General features: G+C 37.9%; 1 protein-coding gene across 9 annotated transcripts in view; it reads left to right on the top strand.

Moving 5' to 3' along the window:
* The window catches only part of msi2b (musashi RNA-binding protein 2b), a 265,064-nt gene that overhangs the window by 209,604 nt on the left and 39,496 nt on the right, over positions 1-15,964 (top strand). For 5 of the 9 annotated variants that reach the window (XM_047161316.2, XM_047161317.2, XM_047161319.2 and 2 more), the window contains exon 11: positions 14,897-15,016. In XM_047161316.2, the coding sequence (XP_047017272.1) occupies positions 14,897-15,016 (120 nt within the window). The remainder of the gene's footprint in view (positions 1-14,896; positions 15,017-15,964) is intronic. The other 4 variants (XM_017490886.3, XM_053687566.1, XM_017490882.3 and 1 more) reach the window with 1 other exon arrangement.

Below are 15,964 nucleotides of genomic sequence, written 5' to 3'. Positions count from 1 at the left end.
CAAAGTAATATACTGTCATTGAACAATAAGAATAATGCTAGAATAAATTGTAGTTATTTCTTTACCCCCGCTGTCATGTAACCGGTGGAGACGGATGCAAGTGCTGTTAAACCTTTTATTGAAGAGAGGCAGGCAGACAGATCCAAAATCCTAGGGCAATATCAAGGTCACAAAACAGGCACAAGGTCAGGCAGTCGGCAAACAGGCCAAACAGGGTTTAGACGAGAACTGTAAACGAGAGCGAAAACCAGATCAAAAACCATGAAACAAAAATGAGGATCAAAGGTTTAGTACGGCTCTGGCGGCAAAACACAGAAACGCACGATACTTCACACAGAACAAAGACACATGGGGCTTTAAATATACAACGAATGATGACACGTGAGGGAGACAGCCAATAACAAGGCAGTGTTGGAGACATGACATAAAACGTGACAAAACACGTGTTAAAAGGTAAACTGACAACAAAATTGACAACCCAGAAGCGCATGCTGTCACGCTTCGGGCAGTTCATGCACGCTGAGTGCTGGAGGGGAAATCTGTGATACCCATAACATCCACCGTTCCTTGGCCTGTGTTTGGCTATTGCAGGATACACTTAAATTTAGTTTTTTAATATTGTGTAATTTTATATATATATATATATATATATATATATATATATATATATATATATATATATATATAGAGAGAGAGAGAGAGAGAGAGAGAGAGAGAGAGAGAGGCATATTTCATTTACTTTTTGCAACAAAAAACTAAACAAAAGCATCCCAACTTCTGCCCTAAACTGTTCATTTTTCCATAATTCCTCATTCTCATCCATGTCTTCCTAAGATTGTTTTAACATGTGTACTGTTACCAACATTTGTTTCCTGCTTGTCTTATTGCTTTGAAGCCTAATTTGCCTTGGGCTTCCTCAATTTCTCCACCAAGGACAAGTCTAGTCTCCTTAAATGAGCTCCCTTAGATAGTGGGATGAAGGAAGGATGACTTTCCCCTGCCCTCTAGGTTAATCCTCATGTCTCTCAGCCAGAGAGATGCTACTCATCTGTCTGGTAATTGCTGTAGTCAAGGAGGTGACATCGAGTAAAATGGAACATGAGGCTGCCTGTGGAGAATACTTGTGTCTGTTCTGTCCTTATTTGCATCATAGCGTTGCACCTCAGTCCACATTTCCAGGGAAGACACATGTTGAGAAAGCATGTATTTCTTCTCTGGTCTTATGAAGTCTCTGTGTCATTAAATAGAATTTCAGACTGAACTAAGGACTGAGGATTCGTCCTCTTTCACTTTAACACGCATTGACTTCAGTGTTTCAGCACAATACATATATTCCCCATGAACAACTTGCCTTTTAATCTTTATAATTAACATGTGATCGTCAGTGGTATCCAGTATTTATGAAATTCTGAGGAGATTTTTTAGTTTAAACATCTTGTATCGACATGTTGGTCTATTCTCACTTTTGGTTAGCAGTGTCCTACGTTAATCACTAGGCCATTCACCTTCCTGCTGATAGTGGTGCAGCGAGATTAAGTCGGATCTTGGAAAGACGCACCTCCGTGCATTTGAGCTACAAATTAGAAAACAAAACATGGACACCGTGTTTGTTTTTTTTGTTAGCAACAGGCTAGCCAGCTAACTGTGATGAGTGAGGTATATTTTCCTCCTCGAAACTGATCTATATAGTCAGTGGTAAAGTTTTAACAAGCGAATATGTCTGTATGTTGATTGATCTAAAGCAAATACTTGTACATACAGTATAACTCATTAAATGTAAGAGGTGCCACTTTGTTTACTGCTGATACTGGGAGCAGCCATGTTGATTTGACGTCACTTGCTGAACTCAGAGGAACCCTCTGCTCAAATAAATAAAGTTCCAAAGCTTCACCACCATCTTTCTATCATAACTAGATGAGCTGAGTTAACAATCTTAGGTTTGTTGTCTCCACTAGTTGTATGTTTAATTTCTCATTAATGTGATGTCGAACATCACTGAAATATGTTGAGTGAGAAAAGATATTAAAATATCAAAGAATATCAAATATCCTTTTATGAACCATTTTAATTCAGCCCAGTAAGTAGACACCCATGGACATTTGTGCTCACTGTGACAGTATAATACTGATAGTATTTGCCAACTTCAGTATACCAATGCCATTCTAGTTGTGTAGGCATGGCTAGATATTCCTTTAGCCTTGAATATTTCATGCTCCATACTGAGTAGTTTTCTAGGCTGTCCTAAAGCACACTCAGGGTTTTCTTCTTCACTCTCCTCTATAACATTGCCCCTTATCCATCCTTACAATAAACATCCTTATAATACATCCTTATAATACATCCTGCTTGTATCTCATTACACTTTGCACAGTGCCTATCTCATTAAGTACCCAAGGTTCCTTAGGTAAATTCTGAAGTGTTTCTAAGCACATAATCCTTTTTTGTTTGTTTTATTATTCACAGTATATCCTCTTAATTATACAGACCTACTGTTGTTTGTGAGGCACAGTACAGTGCAGCGCTCTGAGATTGTAGAGTCCGCTGTACCATGGGATGATGGATACACCTATGAGTTCTCGTCATGCTTTATGCATTCTGAAAAATGGATCTATGAAATGCGCTATTAATCAGATCCTGCTTGTATGCGATGCTGATATATGGTAGGTTTTTTTTTTTCTTCGAGAACCTGCCCGAATAAACTGACAGAATTGATTGAGACTACATCTTCTTGAGAAGTATATTGTAGATTTCTCTTTTGCGTTGAATTGTAGTTCACCATTCATTATCCAAAGATTCTACATTTCTTGTAGAACTTACATGGAACTGTCTGCTTCCTTAGTGTGATTGACCTAATCACACAAGCAACATGATTAATGTCAAACTGTTGAATTCAGACCCCATGTTCTCAGCGGAGCCGAACCCCTACAGTCATCATTAACTCACTGTGCTCACGCATGTAATTCCCAGTGCTGAAGCCTGATGAGATGTGATGGGCAGCTCAGTGGCATGTTCCATGTTGCTTGCACTATCAGCACGCTCATTAGGAAGAGATGTAGACATGAGGCTCTGACATGGCCGAGTTCACTGCACATAAATGGCACTGTTGCATTCTTGGTTTGGGGGTCCTGATCACCCAGATACAGCTTTTTGTTTTTGATAGCTTGGCAGAAAGGCCTGCTTGAAAGTAATCCAAGTCAAGGGCTTCTGCTGGAGAGGAATGACTCACCTATCTTTTGCTGGATGAAAAGATGGTTTGTTGAGATTGTGCTGCCTCCCTTTATATTAGCCACTTTCTTTCTCTTTAAAGCTAGCCGCTTTTTTCTTTTAAAAAAAAAAAGGCATTCCTCTCTTAGTGGCTTTCATAATGGATGAATCGACCAATAAAGCTTTTCCTGAGTGTCCCTGAAATAGTGGAGACCATAGCTCACAGCATTTGATTTTTCTTTTAGTGTTTAAATGATGTGCAATTGATATTTACTGAGCCATTCTTCACATGTATTACACAGCTTAGCAGGTTAAGGAATTATAAACACTTCGTATGTATAAAATGAATGACTTTATTCCATTTACATACACAGTGCTCAAAGGCTTCAGTAACACTGCTGTGCCTGATACAGTACCACTTCAGTGCAAATGGTCCACCTCCCAAATAATTTCTGGTAAGCGGTGGTAGATGGGGATATATATATATATATATATATGTGTGTGTGTGTGTGTGTGTGTGTGTGTGTGTGTGTATAGAATTTGAATTATTAACATAGAATTATTTTGGGCCATAATGCAATATAAATATATCTATCTATATCTCTCTCTCTCTCTCTCTCTCTCTCTCTCTCTCTCTATATATATATATATATATATATATATATATATATATATACACACACATAATAGGTATAAATTTATTGACCATAACCACTGTAAAGTTCAATCCTGTCCAGTTTGTGTTGCTCTGACTGATGATTAATTAGTTAGAGTTAAATGTAAAAGTCGTACAGGGAAGTGACATCACAGTGAAATTGGAGAACAGGATCATCCCTGAATCAGCACTCTCACCGCAATAAAAACACAAATAACCCAAGACCCGGATTTAGAAATTGTTCACAACTGGTGTATTATAAAGAGTAGACTTTAAATTTGGTCTTCAAAAAAAACAAAACAAAAAACCAAACAAACAACAAAACAAACAGCATTTTCTCAGGCAGATGGTAAATACGGATCATCTTACTAAAGCAGAAGACAATTTATTAAAAATATGAAGGAAATTAGTAGTTTCTGTCTTTCTTTTATAAACTTGTAGAAGTTTTTGATCTTCTTGATCATTATATATAATGAATAGCGATAGCTAGGATCAGAAATAATGGAAAAATTCAGCAAAAAGGGACAAATTACTCTTCAAATAATCTGTTTATATACAAGAAACTTCAACAGTATCAGTGATGTTAGAATATGGATAGCATTCTCCACCAAGTGTATTAAAAAGATTTCAATTCAGTGCTTAAAATTATGTTTGTGTGTGCACTTCAGATTGCTATTTCTGAGCTACTCTGCTGCACCTTCACTTTCTCCATCACCCAACCTTATTTGTATTACCACTTTATGTTTAGACCCTCTCTTAAAAGATCTCAAATTCATCTAAAAAAAAAAAAAAAAAAAAAAAACCACAAAAAAAAAAAGCTGACAAAGTTGTTGTAAAGCACATCAAATAGCTAAAGCTCTTGGGAAAGGTTATGTTTTATTAAATAAAAATCAGAAAGTTGTGGCGAATATTGCTTTTTGCCACAAAATTCAACTTAATAAGTGAAAATGTTTGCTTGAAGTGATCAGCCATAATTAATATGTGAATGTAGTCAACCAGAAGCACAATGCAGAATTTATCACATAGGTTTACCTGATAAAATGGCTTTTCAAGAAAACGCTCTGAGAGAGAGAGAGAGAGAAGAGAGAGAGGGAGAGGGAGGGTAGACCAGGACGGCTTCCCCTCCAGGGCTGCAGGGTGGAACAGATGTGTCCTTGTTCTCTCTCCAGGCCACAGAAGCCCAGCCGAGCACAGCCACTGACAGGGTAAACCGGCTGGAAAAAAACGAGAAAAATGGAAAGCTAAATATTGGCTTTGTCTCTTCAGTAATAAAAGCCCCATGAAATTGATTGGATGCTGCCAAGTCTCTCCCGAGTGGTGTCTTTCACCTCAAATGCAAAACAATGAGCTGGCATAGTTTATTAATTAACCCACTTAATTAATCCCAATTCAACGAAGTTAATCTCTTCCTAGGGCTTGCTAGATCCACTACACAGGTGTCTACTTGATATAGTCCTCAGATGGCACTGAAGCCTAACACAGGAGCATGGATGATGCAGTGCATCAGTTGGGATCACTCGACCTACAGCTAGCTACACTGGCAATAGCGTGATGAGTGCTGATGATGTTGATGAGGAAATTAATTGTAAAGAGAACTACAGTGGAAAGATTCCTTCTCTTTATGAAAGATTTTGGTTCCTCACTGTTTAGTTTAGCATCCGATTTACTAAGCCTGAAGATCGCTTAGTGTGTGCAAATTAATACAACTGAAAGACAGGTATTACATTTGCGGAATCCTGTTTCCACTATTTGAAGAAAAAGTTATACCATTAAATAGATCTTAGAAATTACAGTGGTGCTTGAACTTTTGTGACAAATTAATGACCAATATATATTTTTCCATATATAATATTTTTGTCTGATTTGTTTAATTGGGTTCTCTTTATCATCTGGTAGGACTTGTGTGAAAATCTGTTGATGTTTAAGCTCAGACTTATGCAGATATATAGAAAATTCTAAAGGGTTCGCAAACTTTCGAGCAACACTGTATATATTTTAAAAGGATTATGATGTCAGCATCTCAAAATGATTGAGACTAATAAAACCAGGTCAAAACCGGTTTCATGTTAGACATTAACCGCGTTCACACTTCCAATGTCAACAGCATTCATGTAGAGACTGTAAAAAAGTCTTATAAACATGAATCATAGACACTTTCACTTTGCATTCAACTGAATTGTGACTAGTTTGCCAGTGCATCTCACTGCATTTAAACAGCATTGTATATGGACACAATGTTGTGCATGTAACAAATTTCAGCTTCACTTAACTCTTATGGAGGTCTCTTACAGATATGAACTCATAGTGGCTATAAAGAAACAAAAGTTCAGCGAAAAACCCTCATTTATATATTGTTTCCTCTTCCTTTTACTTTGCACATGATGCACTTCCTGCAATGATTATTTGTATATCACCTGTAACACTCCCACAGTTTTTGCTTATAGTGTATCCGATTGCAATCAAAAATCAGCGCTTGTTATTTGGGATCTTAGTAAGATCGGGGTTTAAACGTGTTGCCTAATTGGTGTAGGTGCTACACTTTAAATCTCATGAAATAATCTCATAAAATGAACATGTAAATCGTTAAGAATAGTAATCAATATTGGCCATTTTGACTTCATGCAGTATCTGGGTGACAAGACAAGATAACAGAGCAGAGAAATGTTGTCATCAGTGCCATATGCACAGTGACGGTGTGTAATCAACCCAGTGGTGGGTTAAGGATCGAGTAGCTTTCGGATTCTGATGTAAAGCATGATATTGACTATAATGTACTGTGTAGGTCCTAAGAGAGTTGCTTCTGATGGAAAGCTCAATGTGGGTTGCTAGGGCTTTAATGTGGGTTGCTAGGGTAGGCTAGTATAAAAATGACCAGTATTACCAGCATTGGTGTAATGTGTTATTGTTCTTACCCAAGTTAAAGTACTTTTCAGGCAGGATAGGATTTCCAGACAAAGGTCTTTTAAGTAATATTGACGGAGGATGTCGTTAGTGATCGATATGCACAGGATAACTGATCTCTGTATAAATCACAGAGATGGGAGTGTCTTCATGATGCACGCATGGTTGTCACACTAAACATTTCATGTGTCCTACATTTAATATAAGTGCTTGTTGGAGTGCTTGTGGAAGCATGAGTTGCTCTTTATCATTAACTAGTAGGTCATATGATCATAACTTTACTCAAAACTCAATGACTAAATAGTACTTAACATAATATAATATGTAAAGCACCTAGAAGTGTTTCTTCTCAGACGTATCCTTTTAAACATCACCCATAATTTATTGTTCTGCATTTTAAATAATTGGATTCATTTTTTTTTTTGGCAGGAAATTACTTTATACGGAAGAAAAAGCATACCACTATGACAGTTTAGATGGAATATATATTGTCTGGGGATATTCCTACTTGTCATTTAATAGAAGAAAGAATACCCGATTTATTTTAAAGTTCGTAAAAAACGAATGGCCTGACCTTTGGAAGTGAAGGGGCTAAAATCCCAGAGATACTCAAGTAATAATCACATTACCCCACCTCCCTATTTAAAACTAATCCAGTCTGAATACTGCTTAAGGTTAGTACAATTGAATGGATATGTTTTTAGGATTCTGATTGTAAAGCCGAGACTTGTGCCTGTAGACATAGTACAGTATCTCAGTGTTTGAGGATTTTGAGGATTTTTCAGATCCTATAGATAGAAGTGAACTTATCCCATAAGACTATTGCCATGTTACTTGTAAAGTTTTCCCAGTGATGGTAACATAATCCTTTCATGAGATATGAAAAGTAACTACAAGTAACAAAGAGTAAAGAGTTTTGGTCCTGGACATATTTTCTCATTTGGTTTGGTTGTAGATTCCCTAACGGTTTGTCACTGTCTTTAAGTGGAGCTGGTTCCAGATGAAGGTACCCGTCACTGTACTTTCTGCGCATCTTGGATGTACCACAATTACCCAAACCACCTGTGTGCTGTTCTGAACGTTCACCTCAACACGCTGAAAGTGTAAATGTGTTCACACATGGATGCAGATTGTGTAAGGAGAGGGTTTAAAAGGTTTGTCCTTCTGTAAGACCTGTTTTACATCTGCTCAGGTAACATAATCTCTTGGGATGTTGAATACGTCAGCGTTTGACTTGTGTTTCATTATCAAAGCTGAAAGTAACTTTCCCCAATTGGGAAAAGTGCTTCTATGAATGTGTGAACGACTCTAGAACTTGTTTTCCTAATTAACTGAGCTTCCCCTCGCTTGGTTGCGTGAGCCAGAGAGGCTGTGTTTATGTCCTCTGAGATAGTCCTTACTGTTGTGATCTGGCATTAGGATGAATTGTGTGCAATTGTTTCAAGTGATGAGCAGGTTTTGGGATGTGTTTGCCTGACTGCAAGACTAAATTATCAAGGTCATGCATGAGTTTCCTGCTTTCTTGTTCTGTGCCTAGAGGGCACTAGTGAGTGTTCTCTCTGAATGTCAAGATGCAATGTTTACCTTTTCTCCAGAGAAGAAAGCTTAAGAGTGATCATCACTCTTCCAGCAGGTGTGCAGGTGACTAGGATAATGCTTGCTAATTGCTTTTCTGTCTAAATGAGTGTCATGCTCTTGGTGATGAAAGAAAGAAGTGAAGGAATGGCAGAATTTGGTTATCTTTTTATAAAGTGGTGAGAATGCAAAACCTAAGTAATTGTAAAATATGACTTGACTCTAGGAAGTTGACCCCTGGTCAGATGTAATTATATTCTTACACAACAGCTGTTCTTTTGTTCAGGTGTTTTGTAAGAGGTAGCAAGCCAAATAACCAAGAAATTTTAGTGATCTTATGCAAACCCCTGTGATATTTACTTTGAGTAAGCACTTCATTTTCTATATTGGTTGTCAGATTTTCTACCTCAAAAAGGAGTTTAGTTAAGAATCCCATTTTCATTGCTTTAAGAGAAGTACTTTAAACACTTAACAAAACCATTCACTATAACTTATTTTTTTTCAGCATAAGATTCAGTATGAGAGACTCTAAAAAGTAATAATAATAATGACAATACCTAAAATGAGGTTCTGTTACTATAAGAGGAGCTTGAGCCATGGATAGCCATGGATTCATTTTTAAAAGATGAAAATCACTTGTGCTTCCTGTGTCTTGTGTTTTTAGACCTAAGGTCTTGCAGTTTTGGTGACTTCATTCAATAAACATACTAAAATTCAAAGGAAATCAGAGCTCTGCATGGAAGAAATCCATGTCCAGAACTGTACACTATTAGATATTAGCAGATAAGAGTAAATGCTGCCTTCACCATATTTGTATAATTGACATGGTTAAGCACTGGATGATAAAAATTATTCTAGCAACAAAATGTGCTTTAGATTCTTCTATTAGTGCAATCAATCAGAAGGCTCCAATTATGTTCTTATTTGGGAAATAATGCTACTTATTAATAAAATATGAAGAACTAATATTCTGATAATAGTTTTCCCAAATGTATTTCTCCTATGGATTCACCTGTGACTGACCGGAAATTACTGTAAATTAAAGCACTAATTAGCAGCAAATTGCAAATGCTCATTAGTAAGATTTAGCTATTGTCTTATGGTAATAAGGCTTATGCTTATGCTTTGGTCACTTCTGATGGCAATTGGCAAGGCTAATTACAATTCATTTTACCGAACAGTAAAATATGAACTGCAAATAACTAAAGTCAGTTAGACTTAAATATGGATTGACTGTGTTAACTAATTGTTAACCAAATAACAACAACAAAAAATTTCCCATGTTATAGTGCATTCAACACATATATCTGCTAAGGAGATTAAATGGTAAAAGGATGTGTTAGTGTGTAAAGGATTTTGCATGCGAAAGGCTTCCTTAAATATCAAACTTGCACACATGGCCTGAATGTGAACGAAGGTTGTATTCTGCTGGTGTGAAACCACGAGGCTTTTTCTCTGTGTAGCGTAATCTGGAGTAATCTGGTCAATCAGGAGAAAAGAAGCTTACGGCCTTAATTTAAAGGTTTCTGTGTTCTGACCTGAATTTGTGTAGTGTTACAACCTGAAATTAATTTACAACCTTGTTTAGCTGGAATCCTGTCACAAATCTACAGACAGTACCCCATAATATTGAAGTGGGAGGAAATCAGTTTAGCTTGCAAAATTATATACAAGCAGAAGTGGGGAGTAACGTGCTACATTTACTTCGTTAGATTTACCTTTGAACTTTTTTAACTTGAGTAACTTGTTGAAAAAAAAATGTACTTTTAAGAATAGGTTTAACTGGCCACACTTATACTCTTACTCAAGTTCATTTGTAATCACAGAAATGTACTTTTACTTCACTACATTCGGTGACGTTCCAACATTACTGTTAAATGTTCATGAATATTTGTAGCTTTAATAATTAGTTTATATCACGCATATTGAGGTCACGATACGCTGCAGTGCTCTGAATGCAGACGCAATAACCGCTCACTTTTTTAGAGGCTCAGTCCTGGAGAGGGGGACAAAGCGAGCGTGTTGAGGGAGGCAGGGCACACACACACAAACATTCTAACACACACAGCCACTCACTCTCTCTCTACACACACTTTCTCTTCTGTTCTGTTCCCTAGTCTGTTCTTTTGTTCTCTGTTGTCTAGTTTAAATGCAGATACTGACAGGTTTGTGTTGTTAACGTGTTAAGACCGTCAACCGTTGGGAAAATATTAGTTTTTTGGTGTGGGTGAGATTTTGTGTTGAAAATGACAGGGTCTGTGTTATTGTACCCATCACAGGACTGGGATCTGCTGCTTCATCTTGAACCCAGGTTTAATATCATATAAACACAACAGATAGACTTTCAGGGAGAAAGGAGAGGTGTGACTTACAGTTCTCCATGTAGTCCGAGATTCAGGGTTTTCCCTTCCTTTTAATTAGATCCGAAATAACTAGTGACTTACTGCTCGAGGAGTTTTCTTATTGGATACTTTATTACCTTTACTCAAGTAATTATTAACATAATTACTTTCCTGTTACTTGAGTAATTATTTTTATAAGTAGTTTTATTTGTACTTGAGTAAAAGTTTTGGCGACTCTACCCACCTCTGTATATAGTACAAGTAAAAAAAAATAAAAAATGCAAAAGTGTTGATTGCATAAGTATTCAACCCTTTGTTGTGTAACCCCCTAAATTAGTTTGGGTACAACCAGTTGTCACCAGAAGTCATATAATTACTTGAATTTCGACCATTGTGAAATTAACGTGTATCATGATCTCTGTATTCATACACCTGTTCATGGAAGACCCCAGAGTTTATTAGAGAACATGCCTAAACATGTATCATCATAAAGACCAATGAGCTATCAAAACATGTCCAGAGCAAAGTTCTGAATCAGGGTTTGGTTATAAAAAATATCCCAAGCTTGTACATCTCATGGAGCTCCATTGTATTGTTACTAAAAATGGAAAAGATATGACACAACCTCAACAGGAGGCTGTCCACCAAAGTCAGTAACTAGATAAAGGGGGCATTAGTCAGAGAAGCAACCAAGAGGCCAATGGTCACTGGCATTAAAAACGTGGAAAAGTTCAAGGGGGTGTATACCTATTCAAACCACTATATTTAATGGTCTGCATTTATTTAGTGTACTGGATCACAGGGTCAGCTGTAGAGTCCATCATTTGAAAATCAAGGCCTGAATTTTTATAGCTATCCACACGTATTATTTTGAGCTATTACGTGTTTATTTTATGTTTATGGATTGATATCAGTTCTTGCCTGAAGCTTTTCCCTGTAATGGTTCAACATGAAATATAAAGGAACCTTGAGTTTGAAGAAAAAAAAAAAAAAAAAAAAAGGTAAACAGATCCTGGAAACTATTGCAAAATATTTACAACCATCCAAATTTACAAGAAGACAGTCACTATAGCTTTAACATATGCATTAAGCTAGCTCACTGATCTGTTTCACTGCTAATCCTGTTCTAAACTCGGCTTTGATTAGGCATTAGCAGCGCATAAAAGGTCATTAAGGCCACTAATATCAGGGTGTTGGGGGTTTGTCTGTGTTGAAGAATAGGAGGCAACCCATAAGAGACAAGGCTAATTACAATTCATTTCTCTATCTGAACTCAACCATCTGCCAGTGTCAGCCGCTTATTGTCTATTGGCTCTCAATCATGAACAGGCCGCTGCAGCCGAAGATTTGTGTTTTAATTAGAGAGCTGCCATATAATTATATTTATATTTTAATGATGACTTTGACAAAGAGTTTGAATGACTGTCCTTCATTGTTCACTGAAATGATAATATTTAATTATAATGTTTGAACATGCCAGATTTAGTTGCCTGAGTGCTTTTTGTCTCTTCGAAACCCATATCATACACGCACGTCTTCTGATATTATTATTACATTAGTCTTGTGTTTATTCTGCTAGATAGCTTGTGAGCAGCAGAGGGGTGGTCATTCAGTCAGGCTGAATTCATTTATATTTCCAAACTTACTTGTGGATTCAGACTGACTGACTGACTGACCACACCTCCGCTGCTCACAAGCTATACATATATACAGTGCCCTCCACTAATATTGGCACCCTTGGTAAATATGAGCAAAGAAGGCTGTGAAAAATGGTCTTTATTGTTTAACCTTTTGATCTTTTGTTAAAAAAAAAAAAAAACTCACAAAAATACTCTACTCTCATGGAGATCAACAATTGCAAACACAGCACAGGTTTATCCACAAAAAAACTTTGTTAAATATAGGTGTGCAACAATTATTGGCACCCCTGTGAATTCATATGAGAAAAATATATTTGAAGTATATTCCCATTGATATAAAAAAAAAAAAAAAACTGTACACAGTGGGTGACTAGGAACTAGAAATTGTTCATCCATGACTTCCTGTTTCACAGGGGTATAAATGGATAAACCTGTATTGTGTTTGCAATTGTTTGATATCCATGAGACTAGAGAATTTTTGTGATTTTTTTTTAAATTAAAAGATCAAAAGGTTAAACAGTAAAGACCATTTTTCACAGCCTTTTTTGCTCATATATATATATATATATACACACACAGTTGCAGTCAAAATTATTCACTACAGGCTGAAACTCTCATTAAGTCACGCTTTTGCTGTGCGTTTAATATTTCCGTTCATTATTTCACTATATTACGTCTGTCACACTCATAAACACGTGCACCACGAGTGACAGGAGGAATGTTTAATTGCAGTGGAAAAATGATACTTGATTACGCCACATTAAATATGTTTTTCCCCTCTCCTAACGCTTCACTGAATATCCGTTCATTATCCGTTCACAGACATCCGTTTACAGATATCTGAATATTAAAATTAGGCACATCCCTAATTTTAATGTCGTCTGGTAAAGTTACTTCAACTTCTCTGCATTTTCGCTGAAGATTAAAATATTGGCGCACATGATTGTGTTTTGGTGTGCATGCCACCCACATTCAAAGTTAAGAGTTGTGCCTGGTTTTATTTATATATTTAGTTATTTATTACATCTTTTTAAAAATTCTTTTCAGTAGTATTTTACTACTGGTGTTTATCAGTAGTTCTTGATAACCAAAAGAGAAACTTGTCCGTCTTTCCCGAGTAGTTTTGTGTGACGGGAAAGTGACACACACTGCTCTTGGTCTTCAGCGGAGAAACACCATCACATGCACCCGCAAACACGTCAGCAATGTCCTTCCTGCTCTCTTCCATCTTAGGCCATACAAACTATACCTGTTCCCTTCCTCAACATCACAAATGCCCAAAGTGAATTAAATAGCACTTGGAAGCGAGCAATTAATCCCAGATGCCTAATCTGCTAATAACAGCAGAGAGAGCCAGTAAAACGGGGAGGAGACAGAGCCAGTCTTGCCTGGGCCTCCTCACAAATCACCCTTCTGTTCAGCACCCCAGGCCCACCACAGCTATAGCTGCTATTCACGCAGCCTGGAGCCCAAATTATCCCCCTGATTGATTGAGTTCCAAAGCATAAACCACCATGACCAGCGACAAAGAAAGATTTGCCTGCTCAGCTTTACGACTCTCTGTCTCACTCACTCGCATTACCCCACTCTAACATGAGCAGTGCCAGAGAGATAAGTGACTTAAGTGGACTGCCAAAGTGTTTTGACTGTTTAGCCGTCTGCATATAACTGTTGTGCTGCCAGACTTGGTCATGGTTAGACTTCAGCCTGGTATGATTCTGCTCTGGACAGATTTCTTTGGTGTTTAGTAACACAAATGGCTGTTAGAAGCCCAGAAGCATCTGCTGCTGTTTCTCTCCTCCGCTTCTGTTATGACAAGGTTTTGCGCCAGGCTATAGAGAGCGTAATTGCACTTCTATAAATAATAGTGTCTTACTGCCTTGATTTAGAGTATTGAGTAACGACTGAACCAGCGTTTCATAATTCCTTTAGAGCTACAAAACCAGTGGAAATGATACTCGTACAAAAGGATTAGACAACGCTGTACTGAATTTTGTACCCATTTGTTGAACATGTTATTGATTTCACAGAGAGATGTTCCCATACTATAGTTAGATTATATATCTGGCACTTAACTCTTTGATGACTCTGCGGCCATTTTTCCTCTCCTAATGCCTTAAAGAGGCACACTGGTTTCATGCATTTAACCAGATTGGAAAGCCTTTAAAAAATAATGTGTTACAGTAAAATGGCCATATAAGCAAGCCATCATATCTAAAAGGCTCATCTGCGTTCGTGGCCTTGCTGGGGTGTGCACTCAGGAGATAAGCATGGAATGAAGACATGGCTATTCATGCAGAAATACTCGCGAGTACACTAGCGTCACTGTAGCTTGCTGAATATATTAAGTGCAGCTCCTGAGACAGAATCTACAATACCCACAGGCAGCAAATCACACTGGAGGAAGATAGAGTTTGTGACAGAGATCTGAGGTATAGCTGGATTAGACTTACCTTATTTGTCTTCACTTTTTTTATACAGTTCAGCCTAGTACGTATTCTTCTTTTCTTTTTATCTTCTGTCCACTTTCTGCCCTCTTCTCTGGCCTATGCTAACCACTCTCTGTTGTCATCCTGCAGGCTTTCCTGCGGCGGCGTATGGTCCGATGGCGGCAGCGGCAGTGGCAGCAGCACGTGGTTCAGGTAGGGGGGCCCGTGGAAGAGGCGGCTACGCAGCATATCCGCACAGTACAGGGCCAGGTAAACGCTCTGGCCATATATCTGTGTGCTGCCCGCTCTCTCCATGCTGCTCTTAACTCTAGCCGCCTCTGTCCTCTCTTACACACATATTCACACTCACAATTTATTTAGATACAAGCACCAGGACTGTGGAGTTAAAGAGAAAGGCTTTTGCTTTATCCTCCATATCTCCTAACCTAAGTAGGAGTGATTAGTAGAGTTCAGCTTCTAGCAGCTGACCTGAGACCAGTTTTGCCTTAAGGCCCAGTCGCATTAGTGTTTCATCAGCGTAACTTCTAAAGTGACGTTACATTTGTTTAAACCGCATTTGGTGAATAATTTTCACATGTGAATCGAGTTCAACTTGACACGACTTGACTTCACAACTTGACCTGTTTTAGTAAAGAAGATTCAAAATTGAGGAACTTGCTATTTTTAGCAGTAAGCAGGCATGCAATTTTATAAATAAAAAAAAAAAAAATTCCTTATGATGATAAATTATTTCAGTGGTGCAGTGAGTAGCATTGCCACCTGACAGCTCCTGGGTCTCTGGTTCGAACTTGAGCTCGAGAACCCGAGCTCGGGTTACTGTCTGCGTGTAGTTTTACGTGTTCTCACGTTGTCCAACTAGGTTTCTTCTGGGTTCTCTGGCTTCCTCCCACTGTCCAAAAACATGCCTGTAGGTGGATTGGCTATGTTAAATTGACCCTAGGTCTGAATGAATGAATGAGTGAGTGTGTGTGTGTGTGTGCTTGCGTGCTTGTGTGCATGCATGGTGCCCGGCAGTGTCCTTCCATTCGAGGTGTAGTCCAGAATCCACTGCAACCCTGACTAGGCTGAAGCAGTTATTGAAGATTAAGGGATCAATTAATGTAAATGACTTCCTTAAATAAAGAGGCCACTATGCAGTCAGTCAAGAGGCTGGATTATATAGTATAACTTGTGTGATTTTACTGTTTATAGTTTGAG

The sequence above is a fragment of the Ictalurus punctatus genome, chromosome 17, assembly GCF_001660625.3.
Source record: "Ictalurus punctatus breed USDA103 chromosome 17, Coco_2.0, whole genome shotgun sequence".
Lineage (NCBI taxonomy): Eukaryota > Metazoa > Chordata > Actinopteri > Siluriformes > Ictaluridae > Ictalurus > Ictalurus punctatus.
The sequence above is the reverse complement of the archived record's forward strand: the minus strand, read 5'-3'. Positions and strand labels throughout refer to the sequence as shown.